Raw genomic sequence first — 18742 nt, forward strand, 5'->3', positions numbered from 1 at the left:
TAGCAGATGTGGAGGGAGAATCCCTAGCAAATTCCACACTGAGTGCTGACCCTGACCCTGGGCTCTATCTCACAACCCTGAGATTCATGACCTGAGTAGGACTTGACTGAGCCACCCAGGTGCCCCTGATGCTATTTCAAATGAGGTTTTCTTTTTCATTATTTTATATATGTGTATACATATATTTATGCACATGTATTTTTAATTTATTTTAAATGCCTGCTATCTAACTAAATCATCATTATTGGTTAATTTTCTTGGATTTTTAACTAAACCATTATACCACCTGCAAATAGAAAGTTTAGATCTTTCTTTACATTTCTTATTCCCATTATCATTTTGTCTTGCCTGATGGTATTTCCTAATAACTCCAGTATAGTTTTGAATAGTGAAATTAGTAAACATCTGTTTTTCCAGTGGGAATTTCTTTGGTGTTTCCTTATTAAATAAGATGCTGGCTTTAGGGTTGAGATAAATAAGTTTTACCATATTAAAGAAGCACCCATTGAATTTTGTTTTCCAAAGTATTTTATCAAAAATTAATGTTGAGTTTTGAAGATCTTCAGTGTTTGGAGGTGATTGTATCATTTTTTTCTCTCCTTTTAATTTTAATACATGAATTATTTTAATGAGTTATTTTACAACCCATCTAACCTTTCTTGCATTACTAGAATAAACCATACTAGGTCATCATATTTCAAATGTTGAGTTGTCATTGTTTATATTTAGCACTTTTTTACTGGTATTCATAAGTGACATTGGTCTTTAATTTCCCTTTTTGAGTGCCCTTTTTAAGATACCAGTGTTTTATTTGCTTTAAAAAATGCTTAAGAGCAAAATTCTTATCTTTTCATGCTTAAAGCAATAAAAAATGAAAATAAATTAGTTAAATATTTAACTCAAAAAGTTGTAAAAAGAAACTGTGAGAAGAAAAGAAAAATAAAAGTAGGAGTTAGTAAGTTAAGAAATCAAAACAGTACCAAAATAACCCAGAATGTTGTCTTTATGATAAGTAAGTTCTGTGAAAAATTAGACCAACTGATCATTAATCAGGGAAAGGTTTAAAAACAGTGGAAATGGAAGAAAATTATTTAAAAGGGACTACTTTGTATAGAACTTTATATAAAAATGTTGAAAATGTAGATTGAGTAATTTTCCATGAAAATATAATTTTTGTGTATATGAAAATAGAATTTACCAGACCCCCTTGGTGCCTCAGTGGGTTAAAGCCTGGGATCGAACCCCGCATCAGGCTCTTACTCAGTGGGGAGCCTGCTTCCTCCTCTCTCTCTCTCTCTCTGCCTACTTGTGATCTCTGTCCAAAAAAAAAAAAAAAAAAAAGTATAATTTACCTAAATTGACTCCAGAGCAGATAAAATAAGGCTGAGAAATTTCCATGGAATAGAGATCGTTATCAGTGAACTACCACACAAAAAGAAACAGACTCCAATGTTTCTTTTCTTTCTTCTTCTTCTTCCTCTTTTTTTTTTTTTTTTTTTTTTTAAAGATTTTAGTTATTAGAGAAAGCACTAGCAGAGAGGAAGAAGAGGGGGAGGGAGAAGCAGACTTCCTGCTGTGTAGGGAGCTTGAGCTTTGGGCTAGATCTTAAGACCCTGGGATCTTGACCCGAGGTGAAGGCTGGCTCTTAAATGACTGAACCATCCAGGACTACCTGCTCGTTTCATAGGGAAATTCCATCAGATTTAAAAAGGTAATCTCAAAGCTATTTTAAACCATTCCAGAGCATAAAATGGGAAGAAAATATAACTCATAGTTTTAAAAAACAAATTGTGATAAATATGTATAAAACAAAATTTCCAATTGTTTTGAAATATTTTTAAGTATACAGTTGAGTGTCCTATGAAATACATTCATAACGTGCAGTCATCGTCTCTATTTTTAGAACTTTTTAATGACAGAAACAAACTGACAAGCCAGGAACTCCTCATTTTCTCTTACCTCCATGGTGCCTGGTAATCTTTAATCTACTTTGTGTCTTTATGAAAATTTGCCTGTTCTAGATATTTCATATACTTTTTTTTTTTTTTTAAGATTTTATTTATTTGACAGAGAGAAATCACAAGTAGATGGAGAGGCAGGCAGAGAGAGAGAGAGAGGGAAGCAGGCTCCTTGCTGAGCAGAGAGCCCGATGCGGGACTCAATTTCAGGACCCTGAGATCATGACCCGAGCCGAAGGCAGCGGCTTAACCCACTGAGCCACCCAGACGCCCCAATATTTCATATACTTGAAGTCATACTTTATCCTTTTGTGTCTGGTTTATTTCACTTAGGATAATGTTTTCAGTTTCATCCATGTTTGTAGCATTATTTTTTACTTCTGAATAATATTCATACATAGATCACATTTTGTTTATCCATTCATTTGTTACAGGGTGTTTTGGTTGTTTCCAGCCTTTTGGCTAGTGTGAATCATGCTGCAATGAGCATTGGCATACTAGTATCAGTTTGAGTAGTGGTTTATCATTCTTCTGGGTATATCCCTAAGGTTGATTTGGTTGGTCATAGGCTAGTTTAGCTCTCTTAGGAAATGTAAAACTTTTTCTGAAACAACTGTATTGATAATTTTACATGAGGTTTCCATTTTCTGTACCTCTTCCTAGCACTAAATTACTTTCTGCTTTTTAACATTTTTTAAATTTTATTTCAATCATCTGAGTAGATGTGAGGTGGTATTTATGGGTTTGATTTGCATTTCTCTGATTACTAATGATGTATTTTTTGTGCTTATGGGTGATTTGTATATCTTCTCTGGAGAAGTATTAATTCTTTGCCCATTTTAAATTGCATTGTTTTTTCCTTTTGTTTTTCAGTTGTAGGGTTTTTTTTTTTTTTTTTAAAGATTTTATTTATTTATTTGAAGTAGAGTGAGCAAAAGAAAGAACGTGAGCTGGTGGGGAGCAGAGGGAGAGGGAAAAACAGGTTCCCCATTGAGCAGGGAATCCAGTAGGCTCCATCCCAGGACCTGAGCTGAAGGCAGATGCGGAGCTAGCCAGGCGCCCTTAGGAGTTTTTTTTTTTAATCTGAATATTAACCCCTTCTTTCTTTATTATTATTATTTTTTAAAGATTTATTTATTCATTTGAGAGAGAGTGAGAGAGTGTGAGAGTAAGAGAGCGCTGGAGCATGGGTGGGGCAGAGAGGCAGGGGGAGAGGGAGTCCCAAGCAGACGACACTGAATGCAGAGCTTGAAGCTCCTTGTGGGGCTCAGTTTCAGGACCTGGAGATCACCGCCTGAGCAAAAACCAAGAGTTGGCTGGCTGCTTCCCCTACTGCGCCACCTAGATGCCCCTAATCCCTTACTTGATTTATGGTTGCAGATAATGTTTCCCATTTATTGGTTGCTTTTTTACTTTCTTGATAATGTCATTTGATACAAAAATCTTAATGTTAAAGTCCAGTTAACCTTTATTCCTTTGTTGATTATGTCTTTGGTGCCATATCTAAGAATTTGTTGCCAAATCAAGGGTTAAGATGACTTATTCCTGTCAGCTTTATGGTTTTAAATGTCACATTTAGGTCTTTGGGCCATTTTTATTATGTATTTATTTATTTATTAAGATTTTATTTATTTGTCAGCTAGAGAGAGAGAACACAAGCAGGCAGAGCGGCAGGCAGAGAGAGAAGCTGGCTCCCCACTGAGCAAGGAGCCTGATGCAGGACTCGATCCTAGGACCCGGGATCATGACCTGAACCGAAGGCAGCGGCTTAACCAACTGAGCCACCCCGGTGTCCCTCTTTGGTCCATTTTGAATTAAATTTTTGTTTATGATGTGAGATAGGCAGGCAGCTTAATTCTTTTGTATATGGAAATCGAGTTGTCCCAGCATCATCTGTTGAAGAGAGAGTTGTTCCCATGGAATGAACTTGTCATAATTGTAAAATATTATTTGGCCATAGGTGGTTAGGTTTATTTCTGGACTCATTTTATATTCCATTGGTCTACTTGTCTGTTCTAGTGCAGGTGCCACATTGTTACATAGCTGTGTCTTTGTAGTAAGTTTTGAAATTAGTTCTTTGTTCTTGAACTTTGAACTTTGTTCTTTGAACTTTGTTCTTCTTTAAAGATTGGGTATTCTAGACTTATTCCAATTTTATGTGAATTTGAGGATCGGCTTTTCCTTTTCTCTAGTAAGGATGATTAGAATTTGGATGGTGATTGCACTGATTCTCTAGATTGTTTTAGGTAGTATTGACATTTCAACAATGTTAAATCTTCCTGTTTGTGAATATGGGATTGTCATCCCTCATTTAGACCTTTCGTAACTTCTCTCAGCAGTTTGTACTTTGCAGCGTACAAGTCTTCACCTCCTTCAGTATATTTATAAGTATTTTATTCTTTTGAATGCTATTGTTAATAGAATTGCTTTATGAATTTCCTTTTCAGAGTATACATTGCTAGTATTTAGAAACACAACTGATAGTTAAGTGTTGATCTTGTACCTGCAACTTTGTTGAATTTATTAGCTCTAGTAGCTTTATTGTGGCTCTCTTGGAATTTTCTCCACAGAGTCATGCCATCTGCAAATAGCAGTAGTTTTTGCTCTTCCTTACCAATTTCGATGCCTTTTATTTCTTTTTCCTCACTGTTCTGGCTAGAATTTTCACCATTTTGTAGACTATAAGAAATTGCACAGCCATGTTTTGTTTCTGATCTTACAAAGGAAAGAAAAACCTTGTGTCTTTGTTGAGTCTGAAGTTAGCTATGCGTTGTTCATATATGGCATTATGTTGAGGTAGTTTTAGTCTTAGTTTGTTGAGTCCAAATGTGTGTTGGATTTTGTCAAACTTTACCATTTGAGATTATGATGTGGTTTTTACCAACATTGTATTTGTGTGTTTTATTATATTCATTACCTTCTATTGAACTACTCTTGTTTGTGGGTTATAATACTTTCAGTATGCTACTGAATATGGTTAACATTTAACATTCTAAATTTTGTAACTAATTTGAGGTGATAACTTAATTGGCATTTAAGAACTCTGCTCCTGTATAGCTCTGCCATTATTAATGTTGTAATAAGTTACATCTTAGATACTGTTTGCATAATAACAGATTTACAGTTGTGTTTTGTGCATTTGGACTTACAAACCAAAAATATAGCAGTATTGCTTTTTATATTTGCCCATGTAGTTACTTATAAGATCCTTATTTCTTCATTCTGCTGGAGTTACTTTCTAGTTTCCTTTTCATATTGGCATACATCTTTGATTCTCTTTAGTATTTCTTGTAGAGTAGATCTGGTGGTAACAGATTCTTTCAGTTTTTTATTTGGGTATGTCTTTATTTTTTCATGTTTGGATAATAGCTTTGCCAGATTTCGTATTTTTTTGAAATTTTTTTTCTTTCAACATTTAATATATGTCATTTTACTGCCTTTTGGTTTCCACCTTCTCTGATGAGAAAATGGTGGAAAATCTTACTGAGGATTCTTTGTACTTGATGAATAGCTTGTCTGTAGCTACTCAAGAATATCTGTGTCTTTCAGCAGTTTGATTATAATGTGTCTTCTTGTGTGTCTTTTGAGTTTAATCTTACTTACAAGTTGTTGTGCTTTTCAGCTTTCTAGATTTGTTTCCTATCATAAAATTTACGAAGCTTTCCGTCATTCTTTCTTTTCCTTTTTAAAGACTTTATTTATTTATTTGAAAGAAAAAGAGGGCCAGAGAGAGAACAGGATTAGGGGGAGTAACAGAGGGAGAGGGAGCAGCAGATTTCCTGTTGAGCAAGGAACCCTGTGCTGGAATCCATCCCAGGACACTGGGGTCATGACCTGAGCTGAAGGCAGACACTCAACCGACTGAGGCACCCAGGTGCCCCTAAGCCATTATTTCTTGAAATAATCATTCTTTTTTCTCTATTCTTCTGGGCCTCTCATAATGCAAGTGTTGGTCTACTTGATCTGTCCTAATAGGTTCCTTAGGCTTTGTTCACTTTACTTGTTTTTTTTTTTTTTTTTTTTCTTTTCTTTTCTTCCCCTTTCTGCTCTTCAAAGTGTGGTTTCAGTTTGGGCCTTGTTACTACTGTTGAAAATCCTGACTGTATCAGTTCTCATCTTGAATAGGTAGGTGACAGGGTACCTTGTTATTTCCTGATAGGGTTGAAGTTCAGGCTCCCTATTTGGCCTTTTCTCCCATCATCCTAATTGGGTTGCTACAGCAGGGCAGTTCACTGCAGCCAGGCCAAAGTAGAGTTGAGGCTCTCCTCTCTCTTGTCCTTTTCTTGTGTGGGTGGAGTTAGTGCCACATTATTCCTGTGGTGTTTGGATCCAGTAGAGGGGCTATTGACTAAAAGTTTTCTGTCTTTATGTCCCAGTTGTATTTCTCCTGTTGCTGTGTCATTTTCTGTTGTTGGCTTCAAGGTTTTTTTCTTTGTCTTATTTTTATTTTTGAATAAAAATAATTCAAATTTTAATTTTATTTAAAATTTTCAGGAATTCGACTGTGGTAATGTGATTCTTTCAGTTTATCCTCTCTGGGGTTTGCTCAGCTTCTTTTATCTTCTGCCTAATTTGCAATGTTTCCTCTCCCTTCAGGACTACAGTGACTTTTATTCTTTGTTGAAAGAGGCCAAATAGGGAGCCTGAACTTCTGTACATTTTTTACAGTCCTACAGATCCCTGAGGCTCTGTTTTTTATTTTTCTCATCCAAGTCTGTTTTCTTTCAGTTCAATTTGGATTATTTCTCTATTTCCCTTCGAGGATTCTTTCTTCTGTCTTCAGTGATTCTTTCCTCTGTCTTACCATTCTGCTGTTGGTTGGGGATTTCTCTTGTTGTTTGCTAATAATTTTTTTAGAATGGTATTTTGTTGTTTTTTTGGGTTTTGGTTTTGTTTTGTTTTTAGTTTCAGAGGTAAAGTGTAGTGATTCATCAGTTAGGTATAACACCCAGTACTCATTACGTCAAGTGCCCTTCTTTTTTTTTTTTTTTTTTTTTAAAGATTTTATTTATTTATTTGACAGAGATCACAAGTAGGTGGAGAGGCACGCAGAGAGAGAGAGAGGAGGAAGCAGGTTCCCCACCAAGCAGAGAGCCCAATGTGGGGCTCAATCCCAGGACCCCGAGATCATGACCTGAGCTGAAGGCAGAGGCTTTAACCCACTGAGCCACCCAGGTGCCCCACGTCAAGTGCCCTTCTTAAGGCCTGTTACCCAGTCACTCCATCCCCCACCCACCGTCCCTCCAGCAACCGGCAGTTTTCTAAAGAGTTACAATGGTTTTAATGTTACAGAAAAATTAAGCAGATAGCATAGAGTTCTCTTTGATGGTCTTTTATTGATAACTTAAATCGTTAAGATAATATTTGTTGCCGTTAATGAACTGGCATTAATGTATTTGTTATTATGTGAAGTCATTACTTTATTCAGATTTCCTTCTATACAATATACACTTTCTTTTTTTTTTTTTTTTTTAAAGATTTTATTTGTTTATTTGACAGACAGAGATCACAAGTAGGCAGAGAGAGAGAGGGAAGCAGGCTCCCTGCTGAGCAGAAAGCCCGATGCGGGACTCGATCCCAGGACCCTGAGATCATGACCTGAGCCGAAGGCAGCGGCTTAACCCACTGAGCCACCCAGGCGCCCCAATATACACTTTCTGATCTGGATTCCATCTAGTATACCACATTATATACAGTAATCATGTTACCTTAGGCTAGTCTTGGTTATGACATTTTCTCAGACTTTTTATTGTTTTCGATGACCTTGATAGGTTTTAGGATTTAGGTATATTGTAAGATGCTCCTCTATTGGAATTTGTTTGAAGTTTTCTCATCATTAGACAGATTGGGGCTGTAGGTTTTTAGGAGGAATGTTGCAGAGGTGTTTACTTTTTACACTGCCATTTTCATCACATCACAAGAGTACATCTATCAACGTGATTTAAAATGACTGTTGAAGTTGATGTTGTACCTTGCTGCAGTAGCATTTGTCAAGGTTCTCCACCCCATTTCCATGTTGTACTCTTTCTTCCTTCCTTTCTTTCTTTTTCTTTTTCTTTTCTTTTCTTTTGTTTTCTTTTCTTTTTTGGAGAGTGAGAGTGTGTGTGCCCAGAAGGGGAGAGGAGCAAAGTGTGAGGTGGAGAGAGAATCTCAAGCAGGCTCCATGCCCTGTGCCAAGCCTGAGGCGGTGGCCTGAGGTCAGGACCAAAGCTGAAATCAAGAGTCCACCCTTAACAGACCGAGTCACCCAGGCTTTTCCCTTGTATTCTTGAGAATGAAGTCACTATCTCCTTTAGGGTGGAGTATATAGCTAATTGGAATTTTTCTGTGTAAGAGATTTATCTTTTCTCCTTCATTTATTCATTTATTCAGTCACTTACTAATACTAGTAGGGACTCGTGGATATTTTATAATTTGGGGCTATAATAAAATACTGTTTTATTTTCTTGGTCAAAATTTTCTAGCTTTGGCCATTGGAGCACTTTCACTTGGCTCCTGTGTTCTTTTGACATATCCCATCCATTGATTTTTAAAATTTCTGTTAGTGGGTTTTTTTAGTCCTTGAATTTCCATTCGGTTCATCTTTATAATATCCTGTTTTTTTAAATATGAATTTGTATTTTTACATTGTTAAGTATATTTTTATTCTTAGTTGAGACATTTTTATCATGGCTGCTTTAAAAATCTGTCATAACTCTAATATCTCTGTTCTTTCATTGTTAGTATCTACTGATTGTTTTTTCCATTTATTTATTTTATTTTATTATTATTATTATTTTTTAGGATTTTATTTATTTATTTGAGAGAGAGCAATAGAAGGGTGAAGGGCAGAGGGAGAAACAGACTCCTCAATGAGCAGGAAGCCTGATATGGGACTTGATCCCAGGGCTCCAGGATCATGACCTGAGCTGAAGGCAGATGCTTAACCAACTGAGCAACTTCGTCACCCATCTTTTTCTATTTAAATTGTGTTTTTTCTGGTTTCTGGTTTTTTTTTTTTTTTTTTTTTTTTAAGATTTTATTTATTCATTTGTCAGAGAGAGTGAGAGCACAGGCAGAGTGGCAGGCAGAGGAAGGAAGAAGCAGACTCCCTGCTGAGCAAGACGTTGGGATCATGATCTGAGCCGAAGGCAGCCGTTTAAACAACTGAGCCACCCAGGCGTCCCGGTTTTTGATATTTTTGATAGGTTATGATTTTTTTTTTATCAAACCCTAGAAATTTTGAGTATTATGTTATTACATTCTGGATCTTATTTAAACCTTCTGCTTTAGCTGGCTTTATTTGACACTGCTGTGGTAGGGGTAGGAAGGCCTAACCTCAGTACTGACCGGTTTAGGTTGAGATCCTGGCTGTCCATTTGGTCTCTCTTGACATCCATTGAAGTGGGAGGAGCTCTGTGTTAGTGCTGGGTGAGGATAGGAATTCTGGATCCCCTCTGGGCTTTGGCTTATCCACCGTACCTGGGAGGAGTAGGATTGCCTCTTTACTGCTCCCCACATAGCCTCCACTGACACCAAATGATTCCATTCTAGTGGATTTAGAAGATATTCTTTGTACTGTCGTTAAATAGAATAAAAATTATTTTAAAAAGTATTTCTTTTTGTTCTGTAAAATGTTTTCATGTTTAATTCACATATTACATGCTTATAATTTACAAGTAAATAAGTGGAAATCCATGCATACATTATTACTTGACAAGGGGACATAATCAGACATGTTTAGAGACCACTACACAAGATGCTATATTGAATGTCTTTTCCTATAGTCTGAGGGAAGTAAAACTCTATGGTGATCTTTTCTTAACCTTTGCCCTCCCCTCCCTTTTTGACATTTGTCTCTAACATTTAACTTGGCTGCCATTGTTTATATCCCCGTTGCTGAATTAGTTTCTGGAATATACTGATAGACTGGAATATACTAATAATCTAGGTCCTGGCAGTGGAGACTGTATAATACTTAACATTTCTCTTTCAGTATTTCATTTTCCATTTTGACTTTAATGGAAAGCAGGAAGCTTTCTGCAAGGAGTGAAGATGTAAATTCGAATGTGCTGTAAACTGTCATGTGTTCTAAAAAGAGTTTCCAAAGCAACCCATTTGCCAGTAATGAAAACTAACTGCATGATCTTCAAATCACTTAATTTAGAATGCTTTGAGGTACCCTGGGCTGTAATGAGCTCTTAGAATACATTGTCATCTACGAAATAATGTTTTTTTGGCTAGGTTTACTTATAGGCAAGTCAAGTAAGTTGAAGGGTCTGTTTATAATTTGTTACCCGTTGTTATTATTTTATTATTAAATGATTTTTTCCCCTATAGGATAATTGCAATAATAATGGCACTGGGGATAGGACAGATAGGCATTTTTAAAAGTTGGAATGAGTTTGTAAGACACAGACAATTAAGAACCAACTTCTACAGATTTTCTATTTACCTTTCAATTAAGCAGCCTTTAAAAAAATTTTTTTTGAAGTCTTTTAAAATATTTTTTTTAGGTAGGTAGCCATCCAAGCTTCCTGAAGGAGGTTCGAGACCACATGCAGGACTCTTTCTTAATGCAGCCCGAGGTAAGGAGGACTATGGTGGTGGTGAAGCCCTTAACAATCTCATGTACTGCTACTATAGTATGTACCTGAAAAATTGTGTGCATTTTGAAGTATATTAAAATTTATGAACTTAAAATATATCAGATGATTGTTTTCTTATAGGCAAAATTTATTTCACTAAATTTTACATCTATTGTGATATGTTCATTTGCTTTTAGGTATTTTTATTAGCAGTTATTTTCAAATAAAAAATTTATTCACAGTACCTTGTGTACAGTAGGCATTTACCTAGGATATAAAAGGCCCTCTTTTGTGCCTACCTGAAAGATAAAAAAACCCTTTACTTTGTAAAAATTTCCAAATTCATATTCCTTAATCCAGATGAATACTACATAAAAATGTGACTAATAAATGTATAGAATTAATAATTATAACTAGTACAGGAATTAATATTGACATACTACTGCTATATGATTAATCTGTATGCCTTATTCACATTTTAAAACATTAATGTCCCTTGTAGCAAATGAAAAAAAAATTACTCCTTGTTTAGGATCCAGTCCTGGATTATAGGCCATTATTTCTTTAAAAATGTTTGTCTCCCCGTCCCCTTCTTCTGAGACCCCAATTCCAGATATATTAGATTTCCTGCTTTTGTCCCATGGTCCCTGTGACTCTATTATTTATTGGTTTTCTTTTGTGTGTGTGTGTGTTTTAATTTTGTTCATTTTGGAGAGTGCTGTTGTATCTTTAATTTTACTAATCTTCTCTCATACACTGTTAGTCCCATATGGTATATTTTATGTCTCAGATCTTGTATTTCCCATGTCTAGAAGTTCTTTCTGGGTCTTTTTTATATCTTCTATTACTTGCCTCATTATGTTCATGTTTTCCTCAACTGCTTTCATGAATACATCAGCATATTTATCGTAGTTCTTTTAACATTTTTGCCTACTCTTTTCTTAGCTGTCATTTCTAGATCTTGTTTCCACAGCTTGACTTTTTAAAATTTCTATATAATGAGTTCTATTATGTTTTGTGGAATGTTTAAAAGCCATTGTTTTTATCTTTTGCATAGTTTTCTGATTTTTAAAAGTGGGAGGTTAGATCTAGTCTCTGTACTCCACCATGGTTGAGGTTGGAAGTCCTGTCTGCTTTAATCTGAAATAGTTCCTAGTCTTTGTCTTTAATGACTTTAACATTTTCGAATACTACAGGACATTTAGTAGAGTGCCCCTTAATTTCAAGTACATCAAGCTTTTATCTCTTGAGTACCTTCCCATGTGCTTCACTCATTTGGTCAAAATGTAGTAAAAGAGACGTATTACATACAGTGTAAAAGAATAAATTAGGGGGAAGGTTTCTTTAAAATCACGTGATGATTAATTTTGATATTCATATGTAATTGGATAAAATTTATATATAAGGTATCATTTTTCAATGAATAGGCTGAAAATGAGCCAATTTGCCATAAATTCCCCATTATATTTACCTTTACCTCACCAATATCTTAACTTCAATGAGTTATACCTTATTCTTTTTCACTGAATTTGTAAGTGGATTTATTTTCTCCCATGTTTGCATGGAGAATATAATAATTGTGAATTTGTTACAATTAATTTTATTTTTTAAAAACTCAGTATATATTTATAGGATGAATGAAATTTAAATATTTTGATTGTTTACACATGTAACAGAAAACATGGCATGAACAGATAATTCTTTTTTTTGTTTTTTACTAATGTTCTTTCATTAAATGGGTCCTTTTGTTTTTGAAGAAGTGGTGGCTGTGAAAGTGGCTGTGTTAAAATATTTTCAATATTAATGATTCTATCTTTCTGATAGTACTTTCTCATTCTCTTCAGATAAAAGTATTTGTCAGTGTGGACCAGTTGCTTAGCTCCTTGTTTACTTGACCCAATTCAACTGGTCTACTTTTTATTGGTACGTCTTAAAACTTACTAATTACTTAACCATTCTGCCAATAAAATTATTGTCAACTTGAAGGATGTATCTAATAAGTTAAAAAAAAAAAACCTAATCCAGGATTAGGTTAGATGGTTGGACTTCATTTATATTGATAAAAGAATTCTTGATGGGTGCTGCTACATGCAGGTCTTGCACAAACATCTACAGAGAGTTGATTGCTTTTTTCTCTTTGTGATGATCTAATGGCAAGTGTCCTGATATTTTTAGTATTTCTAATTTGTACTGTGGTGCCAGATTTTAAAAATTTTTTTCTTTTATTGTTATATTGCTGTGGTTTTTTTGGACTCTTTTCCCATTATAAAAGGTTGAATTATTGTAAGCGGAAAAACCGCATTCTCTCCTCTGCTGTCTTTGTAACACTGGGAAAGTTATAATTCGATTTCATAGGTTTGCAGTTACTCTTTTCTGTTCCTTGTTACCATTCTTTGATTGTTGATTAGTATTTCTTTCTGCAGTCTATGAGAGATTAAAGAATGGGTTGATTTCCACTTTGAAAAGTAAAATTTAGGACTTCGTGATGTGGTATTTAAGAAATGAGGAATAGGCAGATTTCTTGTTTTTTAATGGTATCATAAAAAATAATTTTTTATGGTACCAGTTACGTTTTTTAGTTACTCCTCTATTTGTTGTAGGCTGAGAAAGTTTTTTTTTTTTTTTTTCTTTTTTTTTGGTGTTGATGGTAGTTATTTGGTTTTGGTTATTTTACCTTTAATTTATTACCTTTATTTTCTAAAATCCTGTGGCGCTCATGAAATTTGTCCATGCAGTTTACCCATTTTATTTTTGGCCTGATTATCATCTTCCCTGACATTTATTAGTCCTCCATCCATGGAACATTTGGAGGCCTTTTAATATCATATTGTACTAGATGCTATTGGGTATGACAGTGAATAAAATAATCTCAACATCATGTGGAAAGATGGACACAGTTTTACAATATGACATTTGATATTTGATTTAGTAGCTTTTGAGAATTTTACAACCACTCAGAAGAGAGATCAAATACAAGTTGCACTTGGTTTCCTTTTTGTTTGATTTCTAATTGTGACTCTCATGTTTTTAATACAAATACACCAGTTCATCTGCTGTATTTGTATTTTTGTAAGACTGTATATTTCAGCAATATTGCTTTTGTCCAGTAATTTTCAAAGTGTACCTCCTTTGATCTTATTATTATATATTTTACCTTGATTCTTTGAATTATGTATTGGCAAGTATTTACTCTTGCCAGAGTATTGACTATTCTTATCTGTTGACTAGTGATTAGCTTTAGTTACTAACCCCAAATCCTTTTAAGTGACTTTTTTTAGTTTAAAAAAATTTACAAGTGGTGTATTATTGTGGTTGAATGAGATTGTAAATGTACTATACATAGGTGGTTAATTAGTTTTAAGAGAAGTTCTAAAAGTTGAGACAACAGCACAGCTCAATGGAAAAAATATTTAGTACCAATTTTTTCCTCTGAAGGACTGTAGTCATTTGATTAATAAGTAAGGCTTATACTTGTAGGTCCATTTAATTTCTTCTGTCAGAACAAAGTAGTGTGTCATGATGAACAGAAAACATGTGCCTTTGTTTTTCAGTTTATACTTTACCTATAGGTGGGGGATTCTCTTAAACTGATTAATAGAGGAAAACCCCTATTTTTTGAAGGAGACTTAGCTGAGATCATTACATTTGTTTGAACCTGATTTAGCTGCATTGTAGTTAACAGTTTGCATCCGAATGAAGATTTCTGACCCACTAAACCTGAATAGAGAAATAACAGAATTGTTTTGCAGAGAGAAAAGGTGTACTGAAAATGAAAAATATAATTTTTTTCTAATTAAATTATAGTTTTCATAATTATCTTTTTATGTTTCAAATTTTAGAAATATGGAAAACTGACCACTTGTACTGGTTGCCGAACACAGTGCAGGTTTTTTGATATGACTCAGTGTATAGGTCCTAATGGATATATGGAGCCATATTGTTCAACTGCTTGCATGAACAGTCACAAGACAAAATATGCAAAATCACAAAGTAAGTTTCAGGTATTTGGAAAGTTAAAAAACCTTCATAACATGACTAATTTCTTAATTACTCTTTCCCCTTAATTTTGTTTTTATACTTGTTTTTAACTACGTAAACAATTTTATCACATTAAACTTTCTTACTGCAGACTTCTTTTAGTAGTTTTGACCATTCCATATTTCTTTGATTTTCTTCAAGTTATTGGTGAAGTTCTATCCTTGTCTCCATTGTTAGCTAATGTTTTCCTTCCCAAGATCTAAAATTGAGATTGTTTCATGTATCCATGTTTGTTTTAGAGACATGATGTCTGACTCTTCATAATACTTTTTAAGAGGCAAATAATCTTGGAAATTAATAAAAGAATAGTTTACAGAAGCTTCTGTTAAAAATTATTCTCAGGTCAATTAAAATTTTGTTCTAGACTTTTAATCACTTTATAAAGAAATCAGATATGTACCTTTCCTCTCCTAGGTTTGGGAATTATTTGCCATTTTTGTAAGCGAAACTCTTTACCTCAGTATCAAGCCACAATGCCTGATGGGAAACTGTATAACTTCTGCAATTCCAGTTGTGTGGCTAAATTTCAGGTTTGTTATTTATTTTGGATAACTTTCACTCCCAATAAAAAACACATAGAAAATAAACAGTGTAATATGCTTTATCTCTTTTAAATGTGCTAACTTGTATGTAGTTTCTTGAAGGTCAAATTGCAGGGTAGAGATTATAGAGTCATTGTAGTAGACATAGCTGCAGCAGTTTACCACTTAGCATGGATAATCTAATTGGCTTTTTAATTGTTGTTTATGTTAGAAACTTGAAGTAAAATAAATTTTAGTATAATTAAGCTCAGTGCCTGATGTGTTCTTAGTTGATGGTTTCAATAATGTGACTTTTAAGGGGAATTCTGTTTTATGATAAATAGTTGGAGGACATGGGTTTATTTAGCCTAGAAGTGATGAGCATAAATGTTTTCTTCATATATTAGAAATATACCATGTAAAATGGGGATGGGACTTATTATAGTAGACCCTAATTTATTTATTTATTTATTTATAAAAAAAAGATTTTATTTATTTATTTATTTGACAGAGAGAAATCACAGGTAGATGGAGAGGCAGGCAGAAAGAGAGAGAGAGGGAAGCAGGCTCCCTGCTGAGCAGAGAGCCCGATGCGGGACTCGATCCCAGGACCCTGAGATCATGACCTGAGCCGAAGGCAGCGGCTTAACCCACTGAGCCACCCAGGCGCCCCAGTGGACCCTAATTTAATAGAAGATCAGTTTAGGGAGACATTTTTCATTTTTGTAAATGTAAAGAACGTTCTGACATAGTTCTTCAAAGTTGGATTTAATGGGAAGTGTTCAAATGTAAACTCACTGTCTGCTTGTAAGGAGTAGTTGAAAAGGGAATTTAGTATTAGTTAAGTGGTACAAGTGGGTAGGTTTACCTTGCTGTAGATGAATATTTTGAGGTACTCTGTTTCATGATGCTTCATGATAATCTTCCAGCAGTTCTACAATGCTGCAGACACTGTGTTGTGTTATTTAAATTGAAAATGCATTTAAGTATATTAGAGTAGTTACAACCTTTATTAGTATTTAAATTGAGGTGGTTTTTAATTCAGCCGGGTGAATGTTGTTTTTATTAATAAGTTAAATTCTTGACTGAGTTTAGGTAATAAACCATTTTCAAGACTAAACTTTTATTTTGGAAGTTGGGATCATGGCCCTTGAATACATCCTTAGAGTGGCAAATACTTCTGACTTCTTGGCTTTTCTTAAACCAGAAGTTAAGGAGTAAGGATTAATTACATGCTTCTCAGATTTCAACTTTATTTTTGATGTTGGTAAACTGAAATGTTAATAGAAAACATTTAACTACTTTTTAAAATTTGACTGAAACGTGTATTGCCCATGATTTGAAGAGACAATTTGTATATGTACATTGTATATTTTAAAGAAATACTTAATATACACTCTTATTTATGGGGAATGTATCCAGGTAAGTGTTGACAGCCTTATCACTGTAACTCTGCATAAAAATGATACAAAGAATAGAGAAGCAGCATTTTTTCCCCTTCTCTTTATCTTAAAATGCACCATAGATTTTGAACTTTATGTTTTCATTAGATGATGTTCCCATTTCAAAATAAGGTAATAGGATAGTATTCAATGGACTTAAACTGTTTTATTTTTTTAAACATCAAGGACACAGTTGCTGGTTTTTTCTTTTTTAGAAAGATATTACTTATTTATTTGACAGACAGAGATCACAAGTAGGCCGAGAGGTAGGCAGAGAGAGAGGAGGAAGCAGGCTCCCTGCTGAGCAGAGAGCCCGATGCAGGGCTTGATCCCTGGACCCTGAGACCATGACCTGAGCCACCCAGGCGCCCCACAGTTGCTGGTTTTTATCTAAAAAGTTTATTCACCTAATAGTTATTATCTTAAATCTGCATATTTTCTTTAACAAATTTTAATTCTGTTATATGATGTATGCAGAAATTTTAAAAAATGGTAAGTTTTTTTTTGTATAAAGAATTTTTCCAGTCTTCATTGCCACCCTGAAAAAATTTTTAACTTTCATACATTCAGAAAATTTTATGTAATGTTTAATATATACTACTCACCACTCAGATTAGAAATTAGAACAAAACGTTTTTTATTTATTTTTTAAAAATTTATTTATTTATTTTTTAAAAGGATTGTTTATTTTATTTTATTTTTTTTTTAAGATTTTATTTATTTATTTGACAGAAATCACAAGTAGGCGGAGAGGCAGGCAGAGAGAGAGAGGGAAGCAGGCTCCCTGCTGAGCAGAGAGCCCAATGCGGGCCTCGATCCCAGGACCCTGAGATCATGACCTGAGCCGAAGGCAGCGGCTTAACCCACTGAGCCACCCAGGCGCCCAGAACAAAACGTTTTTTTAAAAAATAGTTTTATTTTAGAGAGAGAGATAGCATGCCAGGCAGGGGGCCTGGGGGTGCATGGATGTGTGTGCATATGTGTGGTAGGGGGTGGGCAACGGCAGAGGGATAGGGAAAGAGAGACTCTCAAGCTGACTTTCTGCTGAGCCAGAGTGCTGTGGGAAGCTTAATCCCGCAACTCTTGAGATCATGGCCTGAGGAGAACCCAAGAGTTGGGTGCTTAACTGACTGAGTTGGGTGCTCAACTGACTGAGCCACCCAGTTTTGCCCTTAGAACAAAACTTTTTAAGTCCATATATGCTTATATCTTCTCCTATTCTTTAAATTGTTTTAACTTTTTAAAATGTAATAAATCTAAGATTATTGGTATCCATTCCAGTTTGTAAATTTTTTTTCTGCTAACTTTATAAAATAAATTACCAGTTTTAAAAAGTATAGGCTGTTTTCACTGATGGACTTGGAATTAAAATGATAGCAATATTGCACAAGGGACAAATTATTATTTAAAATAGCTATTGGAGAGAACTAGGAGCCAGGTTTTTAAAAAAATTTAGATACTAGTTCAGAAGCCAGGTAATCTTAACTATTATTTGCTTAAGTTTTTTTAAAAGATTAAAAAAACATATTTGAGCTGTATGATTTTTTTTTCCTTTTTCATGTTTTTTAAAAGTAAGTAGTAGTAATCCTGAATAAAAAAATGAATTTTAATTTTGTATAACTTAGTGTACTAGTAATTTTTAAAGACAAAATTCAGAAATACAACTTTATGTGTTAAGGAAATATTTAAGCAAGTAACATACTATTTGCCAAACCTAATATTTAAAAGTAGTTACAAATAAAAATTCTAAAATCTTTATCAGACTCTGTATGTTTTCTTCTTTGTTTTAGGCTCTTAGTATGCAGTCGTCTTCAAATGGTCAGTTTGTAGCTCCAAGTGATATACAGTTGAAATGCAACTATTGCAAAAATTCCTTTTGTTCAAAGCCAGAAATCCTGGAATGGGAGGCAAGTGCTGTTTTGTTACGTATGTTATCTTGCTTAAATGAGAGTCTAGTAAATTAATAATGGTGTTTCCATTTGAAGACCTATTTCTTAGTGGATAAGGATTAGTTCTTCAGATTTTTGTGATGATTAAATTATTTACTTTTGTGGAAAGAGCATCAACAAAGGATCTGTTTATTGAGGTCATATTCTCTTTACATTTTATTTGTAATAGTGTATAGGATGTTACTTTGTCTAGCTACATACTTGGAGCTTCTGTTTGTACTGTGTTTTTCCATTTTACCCCCATCCTTATAAATATTATCTGAACTA

General features: G+C 34.3%; 1 protein-coding gene across 14 annotated transcripts in view; it reads left to right on the top strand.

The window, feature by feature from the left end:
• Positions 1-18742, top strand: part of ZMYM2 (zinc finger MYM-type containing 2) — a 115314-nt gene that overhangs the window by 48238 nt on the left and 48334 nt on the right. For all 14 annotated transcript variants that reach the window (XR_014303623.1, XR_014303624.1, XM_082701641.1 and 11 more), the window contains 4 exons: positions 10454-10525; positions 14365-14515; positions 14978-15093; positions 18317-18433. Coding sequence is in view for 12 of the 14 variants with exons in the window: in XM_082701641.1 (XP_082557767.1) it covers positions 10454-10525; positions 14365-14515; positions 14978-15093; positions 18317-18433 (456 nt within the window). In the remaining 2 variants the exon portion in view is untranslated. The remainder of the gene's footprint in view (positions 1-10453; positions 10526-14364; positions 14516-14977; positions 15094-18316; positions 18434-18742) is intronic.

This window comes from Mustela nivalis (genome assembly GCF_964662115.1).
Source record: "Mustela nivalis genome assembly, chromosome: 15".
In the NCBI taxonomy this organism is placed as follows: Eukaryota; Metazoa; Chordata; class Mammalia; order Carnivora; family Mustelidae; genus Mustela; species Mustela nivalis.